The sequence below is a fragment of the Hemiscyllium ocellatum genome, chromosome 10, assembly GCF_020745735.1.
Source record: "Hemiscyllium ocellatum isolate sHemOce1 chromosome 10, sHemOce1.pat.X.cur, whole genome shotgun sequence".
NCBI lineage: Eukaryota > Metazoa > Chordata > Chondrichthyes > Orectolobiformes > Hemiscylliidae > Hemiscyllium > Hemiscyllium ocellatum.
The window spans coordinates 75,205,209-75,226,192 of record NC_083410.1 but is presented as its reverse complement, the minus strand read 5'-3'; the positions used below and the strand labels follow the sequence as shown (position 1 = coordinate 75,226,192).

Genomic DNA, 20,984 nt, shown 5'->3' with positions numbered 1-20,984 from the left:
ATCTGACACCTGCTTAAGTCCCCGCAATTTCCATTGCTTCAAACCTTTCTCACCAACATCCTATTCTTACAACACAGCTTCCCTGCTTCTTCAATCAGCAATATTTCTCTCTCTCTGAGTATGACTGACTGAAGAGTCTGTACAAAGCAAGAAATCTAAAATAACTAAGCAAATTTTTAAATATACAGTCGTTGGAATTCTCTTCCTCAAAAATTGTGGAAGTGGAGTCTTTAATATTTTTAAGGTAGAGGTAGATTGATCCTTGATAAGCTTTCACCTCCTTACTTGTCAGGAATAAGCGGGAATATAAAGTTATCAGATCAGCCAAGAATTGAGGCAGAGTTAGCTCGGAACTGAGTGGCCTACTCCTAATTCATACATTCATAGAATGGTAGAGTCATATAACTCAGAAATGGACCCTTCAGTCCAACCAGTCCATTCCGAACAAATTCTCAAACTAAACTAGTCCCACCTGGCTGCTCTTGGGGCATATCCCTCCAAAACTTTTCTATTCATGTACTTACCCAATTGTATCCACCACTTCCACAGGAAGTTCATTCCACATGCGAATCACCCTCCATGTAAAAGATTTACCACTCATGTCTCAGAGGTCTACAGCATGAAAATAGACCCTTCAGCCCAACTTGCCTATGCTGCCCAGTTTTCACAATTTAATCTCGTTCTATTGAATTGCTTTTGATTCATACCCTTCCAACCTGTCCCATCTGTTATAAAGCAGAGATTGACCCCCTCTAAGTACTAAAACCCAAACACCCAAAGAGGAACACCTCACCCTACAATCTATAAAACGTTTGTGAAAAGTAGTGTAACTTACTTCTTAGCACTTCTAGTGGTTAAATAAAATAAATCGCAAACACTCATTTTAAAATCTGCAAGTAACCACTTATTTTATCTGACTCTAACACTGAGCAATGTAACTAAACTATTAACAAACTGAATAAGTCCTTTCTAACTGCTAACCATTCCCAAATAAAACACGATTCCAATGGTATGCTGTTCCAATAAATGCAAGTCCTATTTATATTTATAACAAAAATAGAATTTAGTCTCTCAAAATTACATGTCTTCTAGAATGTTCTGTGCCTTCCCCATAGTTCTTCTGTCAGGAATGCCTTTTCCTCTGATTCTTCTGTTACGAATTTCTTCTTTAGCGTTCTTCTGCCAGGAATGCCATTGTTATTAGATGATGCTTTCTTTAATACATAGATGATGGAGAGAGCCAATTTCTCTCTCAAGCTAATAGTTGTCATCTCTGGCAGATGGCAGTTAACTCTGGGGTTTTTATCCAACTTCTTTTGTACCCATGATGTATCAATATTTCTTACAATAAAATTGGTTCTATGTTGTCAAAACCATAAGATTCAAATTTAATAGGTTTTCGGTATCTAAGTGCATGGTTCAAATTGATTGACTAAAAACTGCTGCTTGGTCTGCTAACTATATGGCCTTTTGATACAAATGTTTCAATTCAGGCTCTTGGCCTTTTTAAGCTTAAGCTGCTGCTCACACATATCCATTTTAATTTCGATGCACAGAAAAAGCACCATCTTTTAAAGGGACCATGCAATGCTGTAGCATTTTAAAGTTTTACAAACACCAAATTCTAATTTCTGTCTCCCAATCTACAATTACTCACCCAACTTTGCAACACACCCATGTACTGTCTATATGTTGCTTAAATGATAAATTTGTACTCACTCCCACCACTACCTTTGACATTCCATTCCAGACACTCTGTGTATAAAAAATTGCTCTTCTGGACCCTTTTGCATTTCTCCCCTCTCCCCTTAAACCTATGCCGCCTAGTTTTAGGCTTCCCTGCCACAGGGAAAAGCTGTCCACTATCTGCCTTAGCTATGCTTTTCATGACTTTATATACCTCAGTCTTATACGCTCCAGGAAAAACAATCCAGCCTATCCAACGTCTCCTTATAAGCCAAAAATTTCAGTGTAGGTAGCATCCTAGTAAATCTTTTCTGCAAACTTTCTAGTTTGATAATATAATTTCTTTAGCAGGGTAACCAGAACTGCATGCAGTACTCCAGATATGGCCTCACCAATGCCTGGTCCAGCTGCAACAAGACGACCCATCTCCTACATTCAAAGCTCTGACCAATGAAAGCAAGCATGCCAGAAGCTGCCTTCATTGGCCTGTCTAACTGTGACTCCATTTTCAAGGAGCTATGAACCTGCATCCCTAGATCTCTTTGTTTTATAACACTCCCCAGAGCCCTACCATTGACTGTGCAAGTCCTGTCCTGGTTTGCCTTCCCAAAATATTGCACCTTACATTTCTCTAAATTAAAATCCATCTGTCATACATGACCAACTGGGCCACTTGGCTAAAGATCTCGCTGCATTCCAGATAACCTTCTCCACTATATCACCTATCTTGGTGTCATCTGCAAACCCTACTAACAATACCTCCTAAATTCTCATCCAAATCATTTATATAAATGATGAATCGCAGTGGACCCAGCACCTATCCCTGTGGCATATTACTGGTCACAGGTGTCCAGTCTGAAAAACAAACCCTTACCACAACCTTCTATCTTCTGCCGTCAAGCCAACCTTGTATCCAATTGGCAAGCTCTCACTAGATCCCGTGAAATTTAACCATACTCAACAACCTATCACATGGTACCTTGTCAAAGGCCTTGCTGACGAATGTTGACAATGTCTACTGCACTGCTCGCATCTATTTTCTTGGTCGCCCCTTCAAAAAACCCAATCAAATTTGTGCACACTATTTCTCACATACAAAACCACGCTGGCTATCCCAAATGAGTTTGTGCCTCTCCAAATGCCAATAGATCCTATACCTCAGAACTCCCTCTAAATCAACTTCGCACCGTGAATGTTAGGCTCACTAGTCTGTAGTTCCCAGGCATTTCCCTGCAGCCTTTCTTAAATAAAGGGACAAGATTAGCCACCCTCTAAACTTTGGGCATTTCACCAATGACTGTCAATAATACAAATATCTCCACTGGGGTCCCACAATTTCCTCCCTAGCCTCCCACAGCATCCTAGGATATACTTAATCATGTCCTAAGAATTTATCTACCTTTAATGCATTTTAAGATTTCCAGCACTACTACTACTGTATGTGGGCAATCTTTAATACATCATTGTTTATTTCCCCAGGTTTTCTCACATCCATAGCTTTAATTACTGAAGAGAAATACTAATTTAGGATCTCACCATCTCTTGTGACTCTGCACATAAATGACTGTTGATTCAATCTGTAGAATTTGTTAATGAAACCATCTATGGAATTTCCAGATTCTGAACTCTTCTATTAAATGTTGACCTTTCAATAATTTTATTTGTTCTGAGATTAAAGTAAATTTAAGAGGTTTTCAGTGCTGCATTAGAAGTATCTGTTGCTTCTCTTATCCTTTGACAGCCATAATGTTATTAGCTATGTCCCAATTGTAGATAAATGTGTATCAACTTATGATTTAGTATCTGATTTGGAAGCTGTTCTGTATTTTAAGAATTGGCTTTTCCCAGATGTACAATTCTTTGTTCTAGAATAGGAAGGGTTTGGAGGGATATGGGTCGGGTGCTGGCAGGTGGGACTAGATTGGGTTGGGATATCTGGTCGGCATGGACAGGTCGGACCGAAGGGTCTGGTTCCATGCTGTACATCTGTATGACTTTTTGTCCCATCTCCGAAGTTAACTCTTCGTGGTAAATATTATATTTCATGCCATGCTTTCCCAATGTGATTACTTATTTTTCTTGTTTAAAATACTTTTACTTTGTTCCAGCCCTTCATGCCTGCACCGATTATAATACTTGGAGCTAATTTCTTTCCTCTTCCTGTATATCCCTGCACACATTTCTAGCCAAATAATCATCTAGCGCCATCCTGAATGCCTCAGTTCATCTGTTTGCCCCACATTTCCAGGCAGTGCATCCCCCATATTGTAACTACTTGCGGTGTGGGAGCATTTTCTTTCACATTGCTTAACTTCCATGTCGCTTTAAGTCTATGCCCCCTAATGTTTGTTTAACCAGCGGGAACAGCTTCTTTCTATCTGCTCTGTCCAACCCAGACATGATTTTAAAAATTGCTATCAAATCTTCTCTCACCCTTCTCTCCAAGGAGATCAAAAGGATGTTGTGAAATTTGAAAGTTGGAGGCTGAAGAGTGACCCTGTAGACCTGTATAAATTCATGAGGGGCATGAATAAGGTAAATAGACAAAGTATTTTCCCTGGGGTGGGGAGTCCAGAAATAGAGGGCATCGGCTTGGGGTGAGAGAGGAAATATTTAAAATGGACATAAGGGGCAACTTTTTCACGCAGAGCGGTGTGTGTATGGAATAAGCTACCAGAGAAAGTGATGGAGGCTGGTAAAATTACAACATTTAAAAGACATCAGGATGGGCATATGAATAGGAAGCATTTAGATGGATATGGGCCAAGTGTTGGCAAATGGGATAGCTGGTCGACACTGACTAGTTGGACCGAAGGGTGTGTTTTCATACTGTACATCTCTATGACTCTGAGAACATTCCCAACATTTTCAATAATTGTAAGTATTTTACAACCCTTCCTTTTAAACCACTTCAGCATTCTTTCAAATGCATTCATATTTTTTCTATAGTATGGCACCCACAACTGTACATAGAAACTCAGAAAATAGGAACAGGAAAAGGCCATTCAGCCCTTTGAGCCTTCTCCACCGATCGGTATGTTCATGGCTGATTATCTCACTCAGTATCCTGTTCCTGTAGCCCTAAGATCTGTATCTCCTGGCTCTTGTATACTATGCCTCTATTAGTAAAGATGAGAACATTGTAGGCTTTAATGATCTGAACACATATATACCTGTGTTCCTCTGCCTCTGCACCCCCTTTAGAACTGTAACCCCTATTTTATATTGTCTTTCAACGTTCTTCCAACCAAAGTGCATCGCCTCACACTTCTCTCCATTGAATCTCAACTGCCCACTCCACCATCTTGCTGATGTCCTTTTGGAGTTCCACATTGTGTCATCTACAAGCTTGGAAATTGTTCCCTGCAGAGCAAGATCTAAATCATTAACATATATCAGGAAAAGCAAGGATCCAATGCCTATCCCTGCAGTACTTCAATACAGAACCTCTCACTAACCTGAAAAGTATCCATTGATCATTACTCTATTTTCTATCACTTAGTCACTTTATATATCAACTTTGTTATTGTTGCTTTCATACTATGACCTATAGTTTTCCTCATAACTCTGTCATGTGTTGCTGTATCAAAAGCTTCTGGAAATCCATGTATATCACATCAACCGTGTTACCCTCATTGACCCTTTCTGTTACCTCTTCAAAACTTCCTGCGAGTAAGTTAAACTAGAGTTCCCCTTTTTAAAAAAAAGTCCTGCTGACTGCCTCATTGATCTACTTTTTTCCCCATGTAGTTACTAATTCTATCCCAAATATTTGTTTCTAGACATTGTCCCACCACTGAAGTAAACTAATTAGACTCTGATTGCTGGGATTATCCTCGCAATCAATCTTTTGTTTGCAATTCTCCAGTCTTCTGGCACTTCCCTGAGTCCAGAGAAGGGTGAAAGGTTATGGCCACTCATCTCTGACACCCCAAATCCTGCTCACCACCTACAAGGTGCAAGTCAGGGCTTTGATGAAACACTTCTTACCTTCCTGGATCGTTGCAATTGCAAATAAAACCTGCAAAGCCTAACACCATCCAAACCAAATTAGCTTGCTTGCTTAGCTCTCCAACTGACACTTTAAACATTAATTTCTTCCACCACTGATCATATCTGACTCAAAAAAAAATGTTTGGTTCTCTTTCCAAAGATGTCACCAGACCTGTTGATTTCTCCAATATTTCTGTGATTGTTTATGACTTGAAACTTTGTCAATGGATAGGTGATTTTTAGAAGGGAATCAAGGAGATATATTTTCACTCTGGAAATAGAGCTCTGGAATTCAGTGCATGCAAAGATGGTTGAAACAGAAATGTTAATTTAATTTTAAAATTACCTGGTTATGTACTTGACATGTCTTGACCTTTAATACTACAGACTAAGAGTTAGGAATTAAGATTAGATGTGGATCGCTTTTTGTTGGCGAGTGTTGAAGTGATAAGCTGAATAGCCTCCATTAGTGCTGTAAGTTTATGTGATGCCCACAAACGAAGAATGTTGTAAAGATACAGCCAGTGGAAATTCCTATTATGCAGAAAATAAGTGAAGCTTCGCAAAAGGTTGTGGAAAGTATCTGATTGTTATAATGTGTGAGGAGACTGTCAAATTGCGGTAATGTTACTGGTCTGATAACACAGTCCCAAGCAAATGCTCTGAGGAAATGGAGTTGAATCCCAGCATGGCAGATGGTGGAATTTGAATTTAAAGAAAACTAACCAAAAGACAATTAACTCTCGACTGTTGTAAAAGTCCATCTGATTCTGTTTTGCTTAAGGAAAGTAAATCTATCATCTTTACCTAGTCTGGCCTATATGCAACTTCAGTTCCACAGCAATGTGGACGACTCTTAACTGGGTAACAAATTCTGCTCTTAACAGCGACACCCACATTACATAAAACAAACATTATGCAACAGTGGTTGCTATTCATTGTCTATGTACATCTATTGTTGTCATTTTACAGACTGTAAGGAATCAGTAACTTGAACTCAAACATGAGAGAAGTAAAATGTGTAGGAAGGGTATTCTAAGGCTGCTTCTGATGTTTCCTAATTGATGGCACAGCATCGTTTCAGGTTGTGCAATATTTCTTAACAGTGGGTCCGATTGTATTGTGGAAAAGGGGAAAGGAACTTTGAAAAAAGAGCACACTTTGTCATGTCATGTAAAGTTTAACATAAATAACAATGAACTTTTGATTGCAATCTACGCTGATTTTGAAACTTCCTAACTTGATATGACCTTCTCTTCACAGGATTTCAGTGCAGAATTTAGTAGACAGCTGGCCATCCCTTTTAACATTGCTGAAAGATTCTGTTCAACTTTATCTACCACCACCAGGGCAGTTTCTCATCCTTGGGTAAGAAGAACTAGAATTTATTCAGGGTAGGAGGCGCAAAGAGACAGGATTACATTTTTAATGTCAGAATATTCTAATGTGGACTTAAGTATTGTTTGTGAATTGGATTTGATCAAGTGCTTTGGGAAAAGGCTCTTGACATGCAGTTAATTTAGAATTATTGTTGCCTGCATGGATCTAGAACTGGTAGTCTCGCACTCCTTTCGAAGCTTAACCGTTCAAGGCAGACTGTCATATTTACCCAAAAATTTTGGGTGAAGGTAGCGTTGATGGAGAGTGAAATCAAACCATCTAAGATGCATCCAGTGTTCAAGTGTGAAGTGAACTGAGGAATTATAAACAAGTCACTGGGATGAATAACACAGAAGATATTTGACCCTGTTCTGAAAGCTTATCTAAAATTTCAGGAAGCCGTAATGACTTAAGATGCAGTATAATTTGAAATTGTATACAAATCTATTCTGATTCTTTAATGATTATACTGTAAATGAAGAATCTTCAGAAACCCTCCATTTAAATTTTGGTTGTTTTTCCAGAACAACCATAGAATCATAGAATCCATACAGTGTGGAAGCAGACCAACTGCCCCATTGAGTCTACACCAATCCTCTGAAGAGCATGTCACCCAGGTGCACCCTCCTATCCTGTTACTGTAACCCTGCATTTCCCATGGATAATCCATCCACCCTACACATCCCTGGGCACTATGGGCAATTTAGCACAGACAGTCCACCTAACCAGCACCTAAACCCCCACAGGCATGGAGAATGTGCAAGCTTCACACAGCCCGAGGGTGGAATTGAATCCAGGTACCTGGTGCTGTGAGGCAATTGTGCTAACTATTGAATCATCATGGTGCTCATCTTTTAAATGAAATGGTATTAAGTGAAATATTGAGTCCCATAGGAATCACTATTAACAGTTAAGTTCCACAGGACTTTCTTTAATAAATAATAAAAAAAATTATTACTGTACCATGTAAGTTGAAATATAGTGCTTTAACTCACTAAATTGTCATGATGGTGAATTAAATAAGTATCGATAAAAAATTAAACATTTTGGGATACTGTTGGATAGCAGTTGCAGCCTGGCCCAAGCAGGCTACCTGGACCTTGTTGATGGGGGTTCCCTGCTGCAGACCTTCAGCAACATAATATGGCTGGAAGTTACAAGACTGGGTAGGGGGAACAATCTCAAAGCAAAATGTGACAAATTGCACCAAAGTGGCACCAGTTGGGTCACAATGCTATAGTAAACTGCATTGAAGTAAATTAATTAGATTTCAGGGCCCAATAACAAAAGTGAAAGAAAAACGGCTAATGGTAAATGAAGATTTCCAGTAATGTACTTATAATATTTTCAATGATTTGTGTTTGAAGCCATTAACGACTCATTTCCGTAGAGGTAACGTAGCCAGTAGGAATGAAAATGTGCAGTGGTTATTCGTTTTCATAATGCCAAAAATACAGTAGAGATGCATTAAAGGCATTGTGCATTGATATTACTAAAAATTAATCACTTAATCAGCATGACCAATATTAGTCACCACATTTGTTGGACATTGGTCCATGTTTCCATACAAAACAAGTGCATTACAAAAATAGTTTGCTGAGTGCTTTGGAATGGGCTGAGGATTTAGGAATGCTTTTAATATTATTTTGTTCTTGACTTCTGTCTGCAGAGTACTTAATGAATTTATCATGAAAAATCCCAATCTGGAAAACAAAAAGGACCAAAGAGACCTACAGGTAAAGCTAGCTATATTTGATAAATCTACTTGTGACCCAATTAGTTAATGAAAAATCAATCTTGTAGCATCAATATTACATTAGTAAGTGACATTTAAAGCCTGTTTATGTCTTTGATGTGCTAGGATATCACCCATAAGATAGTGGAGGCCGTTGGAAACATTGCAGGCTCTTCTTTGGAGCAGACCACCTGGCTAAGAAGGAATCTAGAAGTAAAAGCTTCTCCACAAATCCTATTGGAAGGAAACAACTTGGAAAGAGATGTTGAAGGTGTGAAACATTCTAATTCTGACACTATGTGAACACACCTGTCAAAACCATTAATGAAATAGACATTTTAAAAGAGTATTAAACTGTTTGGATGAAATGCTAGTCATGGTTAGCTGGGGAGGCATTAGGTGATGGGTAAAATAACTTTAACCAGCTTTCCCAATTGAATACATCAACAGTAATCTTCAGTGTCAACTTAAGAGCTAGTCTGCTAATATCACCATTTTTTTTGTTCTTAATGAAAAATACTTTATATCTCAAAGGGAAAAATGCTTATTCTCAACTTTGAATTAATTTAACTTTACAATATTTTTCAACTTTAAGTAATTTTTGAATTTAACTTAAGAAATGATTTGATGCAATGAAATATATTTTGCAATCAACAATGAACATACAGTGCCAGCTTTTCAGTACCACTTGGCTGACCCCATTGAAGAATTCTTAATGAGTCTTAATAAATTAGAATGTTTAGTTCAATGTAATATTGTATTCCGAAATAGAAAAAAAAATGGAATTGAGAGGTGAAACCAAAAGGTAAATATTTTGTTTTTAAGATTAACAACAAAAAATAAAATCTGAAGGAACAAAATTCCAGGCTTGTAAAGGTAACTTTTCGGTGTCTAGATAGATTATTTGGTTGAGGGCATTGAAACCTAGCCTTGTAACTCGGTTAGGCAGTGGTTTGTGGTACTCAAAAATCAATGGGAGCAACTTTTTTAATAAATGAGGGATTTCTATAGTATTGATTTTACTAGTTTTAATTGGGTTTCATGACATTTTCAGTTCAAAACCATTTTTAGTTATGTTGTTATTTGACTTATATATTCTGTCCTGTCCAGATATTATGTTGACCCCGGTGATGGAGATGTCCAGTATCACACCTTCTGTATACAGTGTGCATGCACTGACCTTACTGGCTGAGGTATGGAAACGTAACACATCTTGCTTAAATATTTGTTCTCTTGACACCTTTACGCTGCAGATGTTCCACTACAAAGGGACTGACTTCCATTGGAGAACTCAGGTGAAGTTAGATTTTTTGCATTGACATGTTATCATTTAGGACTCCATATCTGAGCCTGATGCTGCTATAGTTCATTTTCCAACGAAATCACTGTGTAGCAGACAGATGTTTTCTACTTCCTTTTCTGAAATATTCCACTGCTGTTCCTAGGTATTAGGCTGAATCAGCATGGCTTGATCATCAGTTGGATCACTTTGGTTACTGCTGGTGTAATTTGGAGGCTCCTGTCTGGTTTGCATGTTTGGACACTGTAGAAGTTCTACATGCACACATGTTCTGAAATTGTGTGGGAAATCTAAACTTTGATGCTCTGATTGCACTGCCTCGTACCCTGCACAAAATTTTCAACACTGAGCTCAAGGTCAGAGTTATGAACTAGCTACAATGAACTTACCTGCACACCTAGTGTGACCATGTTAGGCTGGTTAGTGCCTCCACGCCTGTGCAAACCATATACTAGATTCGACTACTCCCTGATCCAACTTAACTTCCTCCCCAACTAGAATACCCCTCCCAGCCTGACTAAGCATCAATTGACCTGACTCATCTGTCTCCCTAACCTTCCCTTCAATCCAATCCCCCCACCATCCTCACCACTCCTGGCAACTCTGACCAGTCACCCCCTCACCTAACACCAGCCTATCAAAATATCTGAATATGACAGCAAGAGTTGTAAAAGGGTGTGCGATGTCTCCTTTCTTCAACTCTCCTGGAGAGGTTGGGAGGCAGACTTCTGCTTTTGCTGGGATGCAAATACAAGTTGAAAATGCAGCAGGGTATAAAAAGCTTCAAGAGCAACAGCAATGTGCCCAAAATAATTTCTGACAGGAAGATGTGGTCCTATATCTCTATAAATATGTCCTGAAAAAGGGTCACTGAACTTGAAACATAATTCTGTTCTCTGTCCACAGATGCTGCCAGACCTGCTGAGTTTCTCTGGCAATTTCTGATTTTGGTTCAGATCTTCAGCATCTGCAGTTCTTCGTTTATCTCTGTAAATGCCCATTCCAAGTTGAATAGATGTCTTCTGTCCTACAACATGTTTCAATTCCCCAAGGATCTCAAGCCTCCCTCCTTCATGACACATCAAATCACAAACTAATTGTCCCCATCATCCTATCCCTATTCTTTGGAGTATGTGTCATAGGAAGTAATCCAGAGATTGATTACTTCATTTTTTTTAAAAAACTATTTTCTTCATTCTTGACTGGGACCTCAAATCTTCCCCCTCTATTTCATTGCATTGGGTCAGGTCAGTTGAGACTTAGTCAGGCTGGAAGGGGTACTCAAGTTGGGGAGGAAGTAAAGTTGAATCAGGGTGTGGTCAAATCTAGCATGCAGTTTACTTATTTACTGTATGCAGAATATTCTACGCTTTCTGTGCTGTTCTTTAACCTCACACCAGGCAAGCAATATATAATGCAGGACTACCTATAGGTTCAAGTTACGATTGATTGGTAATGACTTTGAGCTTGTTTCCTACAAACCTGATGAAAGAGATCTGGAGCTTGTTACGAACAATCTTGATGAAAAAGACAAACAGTGATTTCAGAAGAAAGCAAGGTGAATAGTACAGCAATAGGGAATAGAACAGTATATGGTACTGATGGTTAGGCTGAAAGTACCGAATAGGATTTTTAAGGTCTGATCAAAACAAATTCAAGAAGACACATGGGCTTCAAAACATAGCAAAAGTATTAGCTTGATCTACTTCATAAAGCAACTAATGAGCAAACCAATAGCTTAAACTATACATATGCAAACTAATGAGTTTCGTTGGGGACTGGCGATGATGGCACTTGGAGTGCAATCTCAGATTCCATGGCACTAGTTTCATGAACTGCAGTCTGGATGGTGAAGGTCCATGGTTCTGTTATCGCAAACACCAGCCCGATGGTGAAAGTGCCATGAGCTGGGAAAAGTCCCTAAATTAATACTATTCGGAATCTGATACTAATTGCCGTCTCTCTGAGTATTTTTTCCAAACATTCCTTCATGTAAAAACTGGTTCAGGTGTACCTGTGTCTTTGCACAGCAGTCTGTCCCCAAGCTCGCCCAAGTTCATTGCAGTTACCTTCTAGCCAAAGCAGGCTGTTTTTATACATATTTTCACATATTTTGCTTCAATTGCTTATTGCCATGTCCAATTAACTCTTAACAATTTGGGTTGGAGATATAATTTTTAAGCCTAATGCAACATTTCACTCATCATATCTTCAAAACAGATAATTGAGACTTACATAAGCACTTACATGTTGTTGCTGATTTTACATGAGACCCTAAAATTTAAGATTGACTCGAGCAACAGGTTTATACGTGAATTTAGATTCTCTAGCTCTTCAATATTTCCCCTCTTTGTTTCTAATTGTATTTTTACCTCCACCTCAACAATACTACTGTTATTGTTTTACAATCAGTTTGTCTATGGATTGTGTGTCAGTGCCTTATTATTTAAACTGTTTTTGTGCTCTTCCAGCCCACACTAACTATTTTGTCAAGTATATCCATTCTTCAGTGCATTTTTGCCATGCATTCCTGCTCGTTAGTTACATCAAATGTAGCAACCACTTCTGCATACTTACATAGGTATTCTAAGATTTTATGCATTCTTGATTTTATGAAAAATTAAAAGTTGGTGAAGGATGTCTATGTATCCTCTTTAATTCATTCTTGAAGAAGGACTTATGCCCGAAACGTCGATTCTCCTCCTTTGATGCTGCCTGACCTGCTGCGCTTTTCCAGCAACACATTTTTAAGCTCTGATCTCCAGCATCTGCAGTCCTCACTTTCTCCTATGTATCCTCTTTGCCTGGTTCCACTGTTCCTGGTGGTGGCTAAATCATCCAATTCAGTTCACTTTTAGAAACAAAACCACATTGACAATGGAATGATTGTAATGATGCCAACCTTAAATGTATGCTCCTAGCTTTAGACATTTCAACTCTGGGGAAAAAAAATTCTAACCGTCAACCTTATCTATGAATCTCATGATTTTCATAGACTTCTATCCAGTCTCTCCACAGCCTTTGCCATTCGAGAGAAAAGAACCTGAGTTTTTCTAGCCTCTCCTTAAAGCTCTTATCTTTTAATCTAGGCAGCATCCCAGTAAACCTCTTCTGCACCCTCTGCAAAGCCTCCACATTCTTCCTGTAATGTGGAGAGCAGAATTGAATGAAATTCTGTTAAGTATGCCTGAATCAAAGTCTTATGAAGATGCAACATGATATCCTGACATTTGTACTCATTTCCCTGACCAATAAAGGTAAGCATGCCACACGCCTTCTTTACCACCCTATCTATTTGCATGGCCACTATCCGGGAGCTATGGACTTGAGCCCTAAGATCCCTTTGTGCATTGATGCTGTTCAGGGTCTTGCCATGAAGTGTATAGTTCTCTTAAACATGTGATCTCCCAAAATGCAGCACCTCGCACTTAGCCTGATTAAATTCCATCTGCCATTTCTTCACCTGTATCTGCAACTGATCTATATTCAGCTGCATTTTGACAACCTCGAAATGGCTACATGTGCATAGAAGTCATTTGTCAAACGCAGGGATGACTATGGAAAAACTGCACACATCATTTGCAATACATGGACTGCCAGGAATGTTGGTTACAGATAACAGACCATTATTTACCAGCAGGGATTTTGGGTATTTCCTAAAGCTGAGTGTATTTATCATATAAGGACAACTCCATACCATTCATTTCCAGTGGTTTTGCAGGAAGAGCAGTCCAAACTTTAAGGCAGGCTTAAAGAAACAGCTTGCAGCTTTAGTAGATAGCAAACCATTCCTATTCCTATTTGATTATAGGGTCACCACTCATGTGACTACAGGAAAAACTGCAGCAGAGTGCTGACAGGGAGAAAACTCTACACCATGTTAAATCTGATCTTCTGCACCTGGATGGGTGGAGGTGAAGCTGTATTAGGAACACCAATGCCAGACACGAGACTCTGCTCAGCAAGAGGTGACCAAGTTTGGTGTAGGAACCACCAAAATGGCCTTGCATGAATAAGATGCATGGTTCACACAGGCACAGGTCCAGTGATGCATATAGTTTGGGTATTTGCGATGGTCCTCAACAACACGTGGACCATATAAACACTGAAAACTCGCAAGTGATATAAGAGCGAAACTTGCCTGGCTCCTCGGCTGCCTTTCCACCTGTTCCAGAACCCTTGGGTTCTCCTTCTCCATCAAGTGTTGAACATATCTCAGAATCTGAGATGGACACAGCAGATGTCACCATCTCAATGCCTTTACTGCCTGAAGAATGATGCTCTAGGCGCAAGAGGTGAGCTACTAAGCATTACATGCCACCCCTGTCACAGGCAGCGTTGGAGTACCCTGGGTTGGTGCTAAAGTGCATGATGAGGACCAACAAAAAAAAATGAACCTATGTCCTCAGACTCAGAGTGGGAAGGATATAGTGATTGTAACAAAGTCAACCAGATGAGCCTCACAGAATAGGGGTTCCCTGATTGGGGCTGTTAATCTGGTCCAACTGGGGAGCCATGGCTGACGCACAAATAGGAGTGCCAGAGTTTCTGTTCACTGAGATCTGGATCAGTGTCAAAGACTCTCCACCTGTAAATAAAGGTGGTTTGGTGATAGGATACCAGCCTCTGTGGAGTTATTTCAGGCAAAGGCTCACATATATCCAAGAGGAAACTGTTAATAATTGAATTCTATCCACACTTTGATTACATTGGATATATTCGATTTCACTTTGCCTAAGGTGAGTTATTCCCATTTCCATTTGATGTTCTGTCACTTTTTAACTTGTCACCATTCTTCATTCTAAGTGTGGCCCCTGTTAATTATTATTATAACTGATTCAGGAACTCCAGAGAAACATTACACTCCAGTTGAAAAAAAAGGCTGTTTTCACAGTAGATTTTAAAGACGCAAACAAGCATTGTTACTGTGTGGTTTCAAGTATTACAAAATTTTATCTGTCTTACATTCAAGAAAGTTGTATGCACTTTTTTGTAACTTGCTGGATGATACTCAACTTTTCTTCTTTCAAAATTATTCTAAATGCAAAATTGACAACAATAGACTCAAAAGCTTTCTTTCATACACAACCCCTGCGCTGTTGTTGGACTAGCAAGTTTTATTATTGCTCAATTAATTATTGCCAGACAATTTATCCCATTCTTTACCTGATACCAATTAAAGCCACCTACGTTGTTTCCATTGCCTCTTTAAATGAAAATTTGAAGATTCAATTGAATTTCCCGTTTCATGCATGAACTAGCAACTTGTATCAAGTAATTTTGTCAGTCTTAATTTCAGAAATAATACATCGAGCTTGATGTTCTTATGTTGAAGATTAAAGTGATTGTGGTCAATTCAGGCCCCCCCTGTTTTCAAAGACTTTGTCTCCACAAAACCTGCAATTCGCAACACTTGAAATCTGTTCAAAAACAAAAAAAAACTCTGCTATGACTCAGGAATAAGCCCAGTAGGTTAATGAACAGGAATAAATTCTAAACAAAATCTCACATCTCCTCACAGAAAAGCTGTGTCAGACGATTTAAAACTGTCAGTACGAAAAGTTAACTGTGCTGGTCTCTAAAGAGGCAGTTTCCAAGTGACATGGTAAAGTCATGTCATACTTTCATGTATTCAGTGTAAAACTGTCAAAAAAAACTCATGATAATTCAAAGTGACATTTTAAATTTCAGTTGTCTTCAAACTTTAATACTTCTTTCTTTTAAAATCAGCTTCAATAAGGAACAATGAGTATACAGACAAAACATTTCTCTTTCCAAATTCTAACTTCAAATTGGGGATGTCTTCCAAAAAACCACCTGTTTTCAGAGCAAGCTGAACTATTTTTTCACAACATCTTTTCTACAGTTTAAAGAAAAATATTTTGTAAACTTTTCAATGAAATATAATTTGAAAGTCTTGAACCTATGATGCTTTCAGACCGGTCCTTGTTTTAGTACTGATCTTGGTTCAACGTAAAGGTTGCAGTCCTTGTCACTGTCATGAGAATTTTCTGTGAATATAATCCAATTTTCACAGCAGACATTTTTTTAACTTCACCGGGGCAAAAAGATATGTGGTCTCTCCCCTAACTGTGCCTAATGGTTCTATTCCTTCGTGCATCCCTTCTGACTCCTGGGAGACATTACTTACCTGCTTTTTCTTATTACACAGCGATGTAACAGTTGGGGAAACATCATCAATTTCATTGTCAAGGTTACCTACCTCATCTTGCGAGATAAAGTCCCAGCTGCTGTCTGTTCATAGATATCTGTCTGGCATGTTTTAATTTGTGCTATACCAAGGGAGAAGTCCATTTTATCATTGGTTTCAATATCAATATCCAGTTTGTCCGTTCGTAAAGTTTGGACTATCTGCAGTCTTTCCAAGTATTGGGTACAGTGCTTTCCTGTTGGTAATCATTTTTAGCTTACTATTCTTTTACCAATTCTTGCAGCTTTGTATTTTCCTTATCTAGTTGTAAAGCACACAAAGGGCATAATAGGCTAATTTATTATGGACAGTTTCTAACTCAGCTATTCGTTTCATAACCTCTGTTGGAGGTCTATCAAGGATGCACTCATAAATACCATCACATATTTCTACAAATTGCAGTACACCACTTGCTGCCCCTGATCCTAACTTTTTTATTGAACTATCTACCAGTCGCATTTTTGATTATGCCAGTGACATGATAACTCCAAAGACTATTGCTTCTCACAGCTTCAAATATAAAGCCAATTAAGTCATTGCAACTGTGATACATTAGTTAAATCCAGAAAGTATATAACTATGACAATTGCTAATGGTTCACTGATATTGAGAACAAACAAGCTGTTGGAATGGAATGTTTCAGTCTCATTAAAATGTGGGAGCAGGATCCTGTTTTCTTTACCAACATTTTGCTCAGACCCTGCTCACAGCACCAAGTGTATTGTTAGGCTGAAAGTACCTAATGGGTTTTTTTTTAAGTTCAGATCAAAATGAATAGAAGAAGGGAATGTGTACTTGAATACATATCAAATTTATTAGCTTATGCAAACTAATGAGTCTCATTGTCTTTCGGCTTGGCGACGGTGGTACTTGGAGCACTATCTTAGATTCTATGACACTAGTCTCATGAATCTCAATCTGCTGATGCAGGTTTGTGGCCTCATTCTTACAAACACCAGCTGAAGATGAAGGTCCCACAAGCTGGAAAAAGTCCCCAACCTTAATGCTTTTCTGAATCTAATATTAAGTGCTAACTTGTGAGTACTTTTCCCAAGCCTTCATTTGTGTTAAAAACAGGTCCAGGTGTCTCTGTATCTTTGCATAAGTTGGTTCCCAAGCTTATACAAGTTACCTTCCAGCCAAAACAGGCTATTTTTGGACTAGTATACTGGAATTTTACAGAACCGAAGGAGGCCATTTGTGACCCATTATATCTCTACTGGCTCCCAGAAGAACTACCCAACTGGTCCCATTCTCCATATATCCGTATTCCTCTAAATTTATCTCTTTTAAATCTATCGCCAGCTTTCTTTTGAAAGCTCCTATGGAATCCACCTCCTGGCAGCGCATTCCAAATCCTAACAACTCTAAGTAAAGTTTCTCCTCGTCTCACTCAGCTAAATTGCTGACAATCTTGAAATTGTAACCCCTAGCTACTGACATACCAACTAGTGGGAACAAAATATCCTTCTTTGCTCTGTCCAACTTCATTATTTTGCACAACTCAATAAAATCACCTCTTAAACTTCTCTGCTCCCAGGAAAATAAGCTGGATTTCTCTGATCTTTCCTTGTATTTAAAATTTCTCATCCCTGGTATCTTTCTAATAAATCTCCTTTGCAATGTCCCCAGGGCTTTAACATTCTTCTTCAAATAAGTTGCCCAGACCTGATCATAACGCTCCTAATGTGATCTGACCAATGATTTCTATATGTGTAGCACAACTAAGCCTGTTTTTCATGTATTTTCCTGCAATTGCTTATTACCATGTCCAGTAACTCTTAATGATTAATCCTGGTTTGGGGATATCATTTTTAAGCCCAACATTACAATAAGCTTTTACAGCACAAAAACATTCTTCGGCCCATCATATCTATACTGTCATCGCACATCATTCTATCCTAATTTCATTTTCCAGCACTTGACCCATATTTTTGAACGCCATGGCATTTCAAATGTTAATCTAAACACTTCAGAGAACATTCAACTTATTTACAGAGAGCTAACCTTGGCTGGTGAATCAAAAAGCTTTGTGCCATTATAAAAATTGGTCTGTAGGAGTTGGCTACCAGGTTGAATTGGAACTACTACCTCCCCTTGTGGGGGTGGGGGTGGGTGTGGCGGGGGGGGGGGGGGTGATTTAAAAAAAAAGGTTTAGGGATTATGTGTAGATTAGCCATAGATTCATACATTGCAGAAAAGGCTCTTCCACCCATCAAGCCTGCACTGAGACAACTACCATTAAAAGCGGCCTAATCCCAATTTCCTGCATTTGTCCCATATCAATGTGACAGTATTTGAAGTACTCATCCAAATATTTAGAGTCATAGAGATGGACAGCATGGAAACAGACACTTCCGTCCAACCCGTCCATGCCGACCAGATATTCCAACCCAATCTAGTCCCACCTGCCAGCTCCCGGCCCATATCCCTCCAAACCCTTCCTATTCATATACCCATCCAGATGCCTCTTAAATTTTGCAATTGTACCAACCTCCACCATTTCCTCTGGCAGCTCGTTCCATACACATACCACCCTCTGTGTGAAAAAAATGCTCCTTAGATTTCTTTTATATCTTTCCCCTCTAGCCCTAAACCTATGCCCTCTAGTTCTGGACTCCCCGACCCCAGGGGAAAGACTTTGCCTATTACCCTATCCATGCCCCTGGTAGTTGTGAAGCTATGTTTTTCTGCCTACAGATCTGTGACCAGTAGTGTTCTGCAAGTATCAGTGCTCATACCTTTGTTTGTAATATATATATGTGTTGTGGTTCTGTTCGCCGAGCTGGGAGTTTTTCTTGCAAACGTTTCGTCCCCTTTCTAGGTGACATCTTCAGTGCTTGGGAGCCTCCTGTGAAGCGCTTCTGTGCTGATTCCTCCAGCATTTATACTGGTTTGAATCTGCCGCTTCCAGTTGTCAGTTGCTGTCTGCTGCAGTGGCCGGTATATAGGGTCTAGGTCTGTTGATAGAATTTGTGGATGAGTACCATGCCTCTAGGAATTCCCTGGCTGTTTTCTGTTTGGCCTGCCCTATAATAGTGGTGTTGTCCCAATCGAATTCGTGTTGTTTGTCATCTGAGTGTATGGCTACTAGGGATAGCTGGTCGTGTTGTTTCGTGGCTAGTTGGTGTTCATGGATGCGGGTTGTTAGCTGTCTTCCTGTTTGTCCTATGTAGTGTTTTGTGCGGTCCTTGCATGGGATTTTGTACACTACGCTGGTTTTGGTCATGCTGGGTATCGGGTCCTTAGTCCTGGTGAGTTGTTGTCTGAGGATGGCTGTTGGTTTGTGTGCTGTAATGAGTCCTAGTGGTCGCAGCAGTCTGGCTGTCAGTTCAGAAATGCTCCTGATGTATGGGAGTGTGGCCAGTCTTTTGGGTTGTGGCATGTCCTCATTGCGTTGTCTTTCCCTTAGGCATCTGTTGATGAAATTGCGCGGGTATCCGTTTTTAGTGAATACCTTGTATAGGCGGTGTTCTTCCTCTTATTGTAGTTTAGGTGTGCTGCAGTGTGTTGTGGCCCTTTTGAATAATGTCCTGATGCAACTTCGTTTGTGTGTGTTGGGGTAGTTGCTTTCATAGTTCAGGACTTGGTCTGTGTGTGTGGCTTTCCTGTATACCTTCGTGGTGAATTCTCCGTTCGGTGTTCTTTGTACCATCACGTCTAGGAATGGGAGCTGGTTGTCCTTTTCTTCCTCTCTCGTGAATCGGATTCCTGTGAGTGTGGCGTTGATGATCCGGTGTGTGTTCTCTATTTCTGTGTTTTTAATGATTACAAAGGTGTCGTCCACGTATCTGACCCAGAGTTTGAGTTGTAATTGCGTTAAAACAGTTTTTTCTAACCTTTGCATTACTGCTTCTGCTATGAGTCCGGAGATCGGTGAGCCCTTGGGTGTTCTGTTGATTTGTTCATATATCTGGTTGTTGAATATGAAGTGTGTTGTGAGGCACAGGTCCAGTAGTTTAAGTCGCCGTCTTTGTTAATAGGTTCAGCGTCCTGTTGTCTGTTGTGTATGTCCAGCAGGTTGGATATTGTTTCTCTGAATGACTAAACATATGAGCGATTTAGATGAAAATGTGGATGGTCTAATTTGTATGTTTGCAATGACATGAGAAGTGGTGGAGTTGTGGATAGTGAGGAGGGATATCAAAGGATACAGTGGGATATGGATCAGTTGGGAAGTTACACAGAGAAATGGCAGATGGAGTTTCATCCAGACTAGTATGAGGTAAAATGCAAGAGGAAAGTATACAATAAATGGCAGGACTCTTAAGAGCATTGATATATGGAGGGGGTTTGTGGCGCAAATCAATATTGTCTGACTGAACAAGTGGATAAGGTGGTAAAGTAGGTGTATACAGCATGCTTGCCTTATTTATTCAAAGCATTGAGTGTAAAGGTTGGCAAGTCTTAGTTTGGTTCAGCCACATTTGGAGTATTGTGTGCAGTACTAGTTGCTACACTATATAAAGGAGACTTTGGAAAGGGTGCATAAGAGGTTTATCAAGAAGTTGCCTGGAGTTTATTAACTATAACGAAGGCTCAAGTAAACTTGGATTGTTTTTGCAGGAGTGTCGGAAGCTGAGGGGCGACCTGATACAAGTATCTAAAATTATGGGAGGCGTGGATATGGTGGGTAGTCTTTTTCCCAGGGTGGAAATAGCAAACACTAGGAAGGCAGA

General features: G+C 39.5%; 1 protein-coding gene across 7 annotated transcripts in view; it reads left to right on the top strand.

Annotated features, from left to right (window-relative positions):
- The window catches only part of dop1a (DOP1 leucine zipper like protein A), a 315,487-nt gene that overhangs the window by 240,538 nt on the left and 53,965 nt on the right, over nt 1-20,984 (top strand). For all 7 annotated transcript variants that reach the window (XM_060831625.1, XM_060831624.1, XM_060831626.1 and 4 more), the window contains 4 exons: nt 6,943-7,047; nt 8,729-8,795; nt 8,921-9,065; nt 9,905-9,987. In XM_060831625.1, coding sequence (XP_060687608.1) covers nt 6,943-7,047; nt 8,729-8,795; nt 8,921-9,065; nt 9,905-9,987 — 400 coding nt within the window. The remainder of the gene's footprint in view (nt 1-6,942; nt 7,048-8,728; nt 8,796-8,920; nt 9,066-9,904; nt 9,988-20,984) is intronic.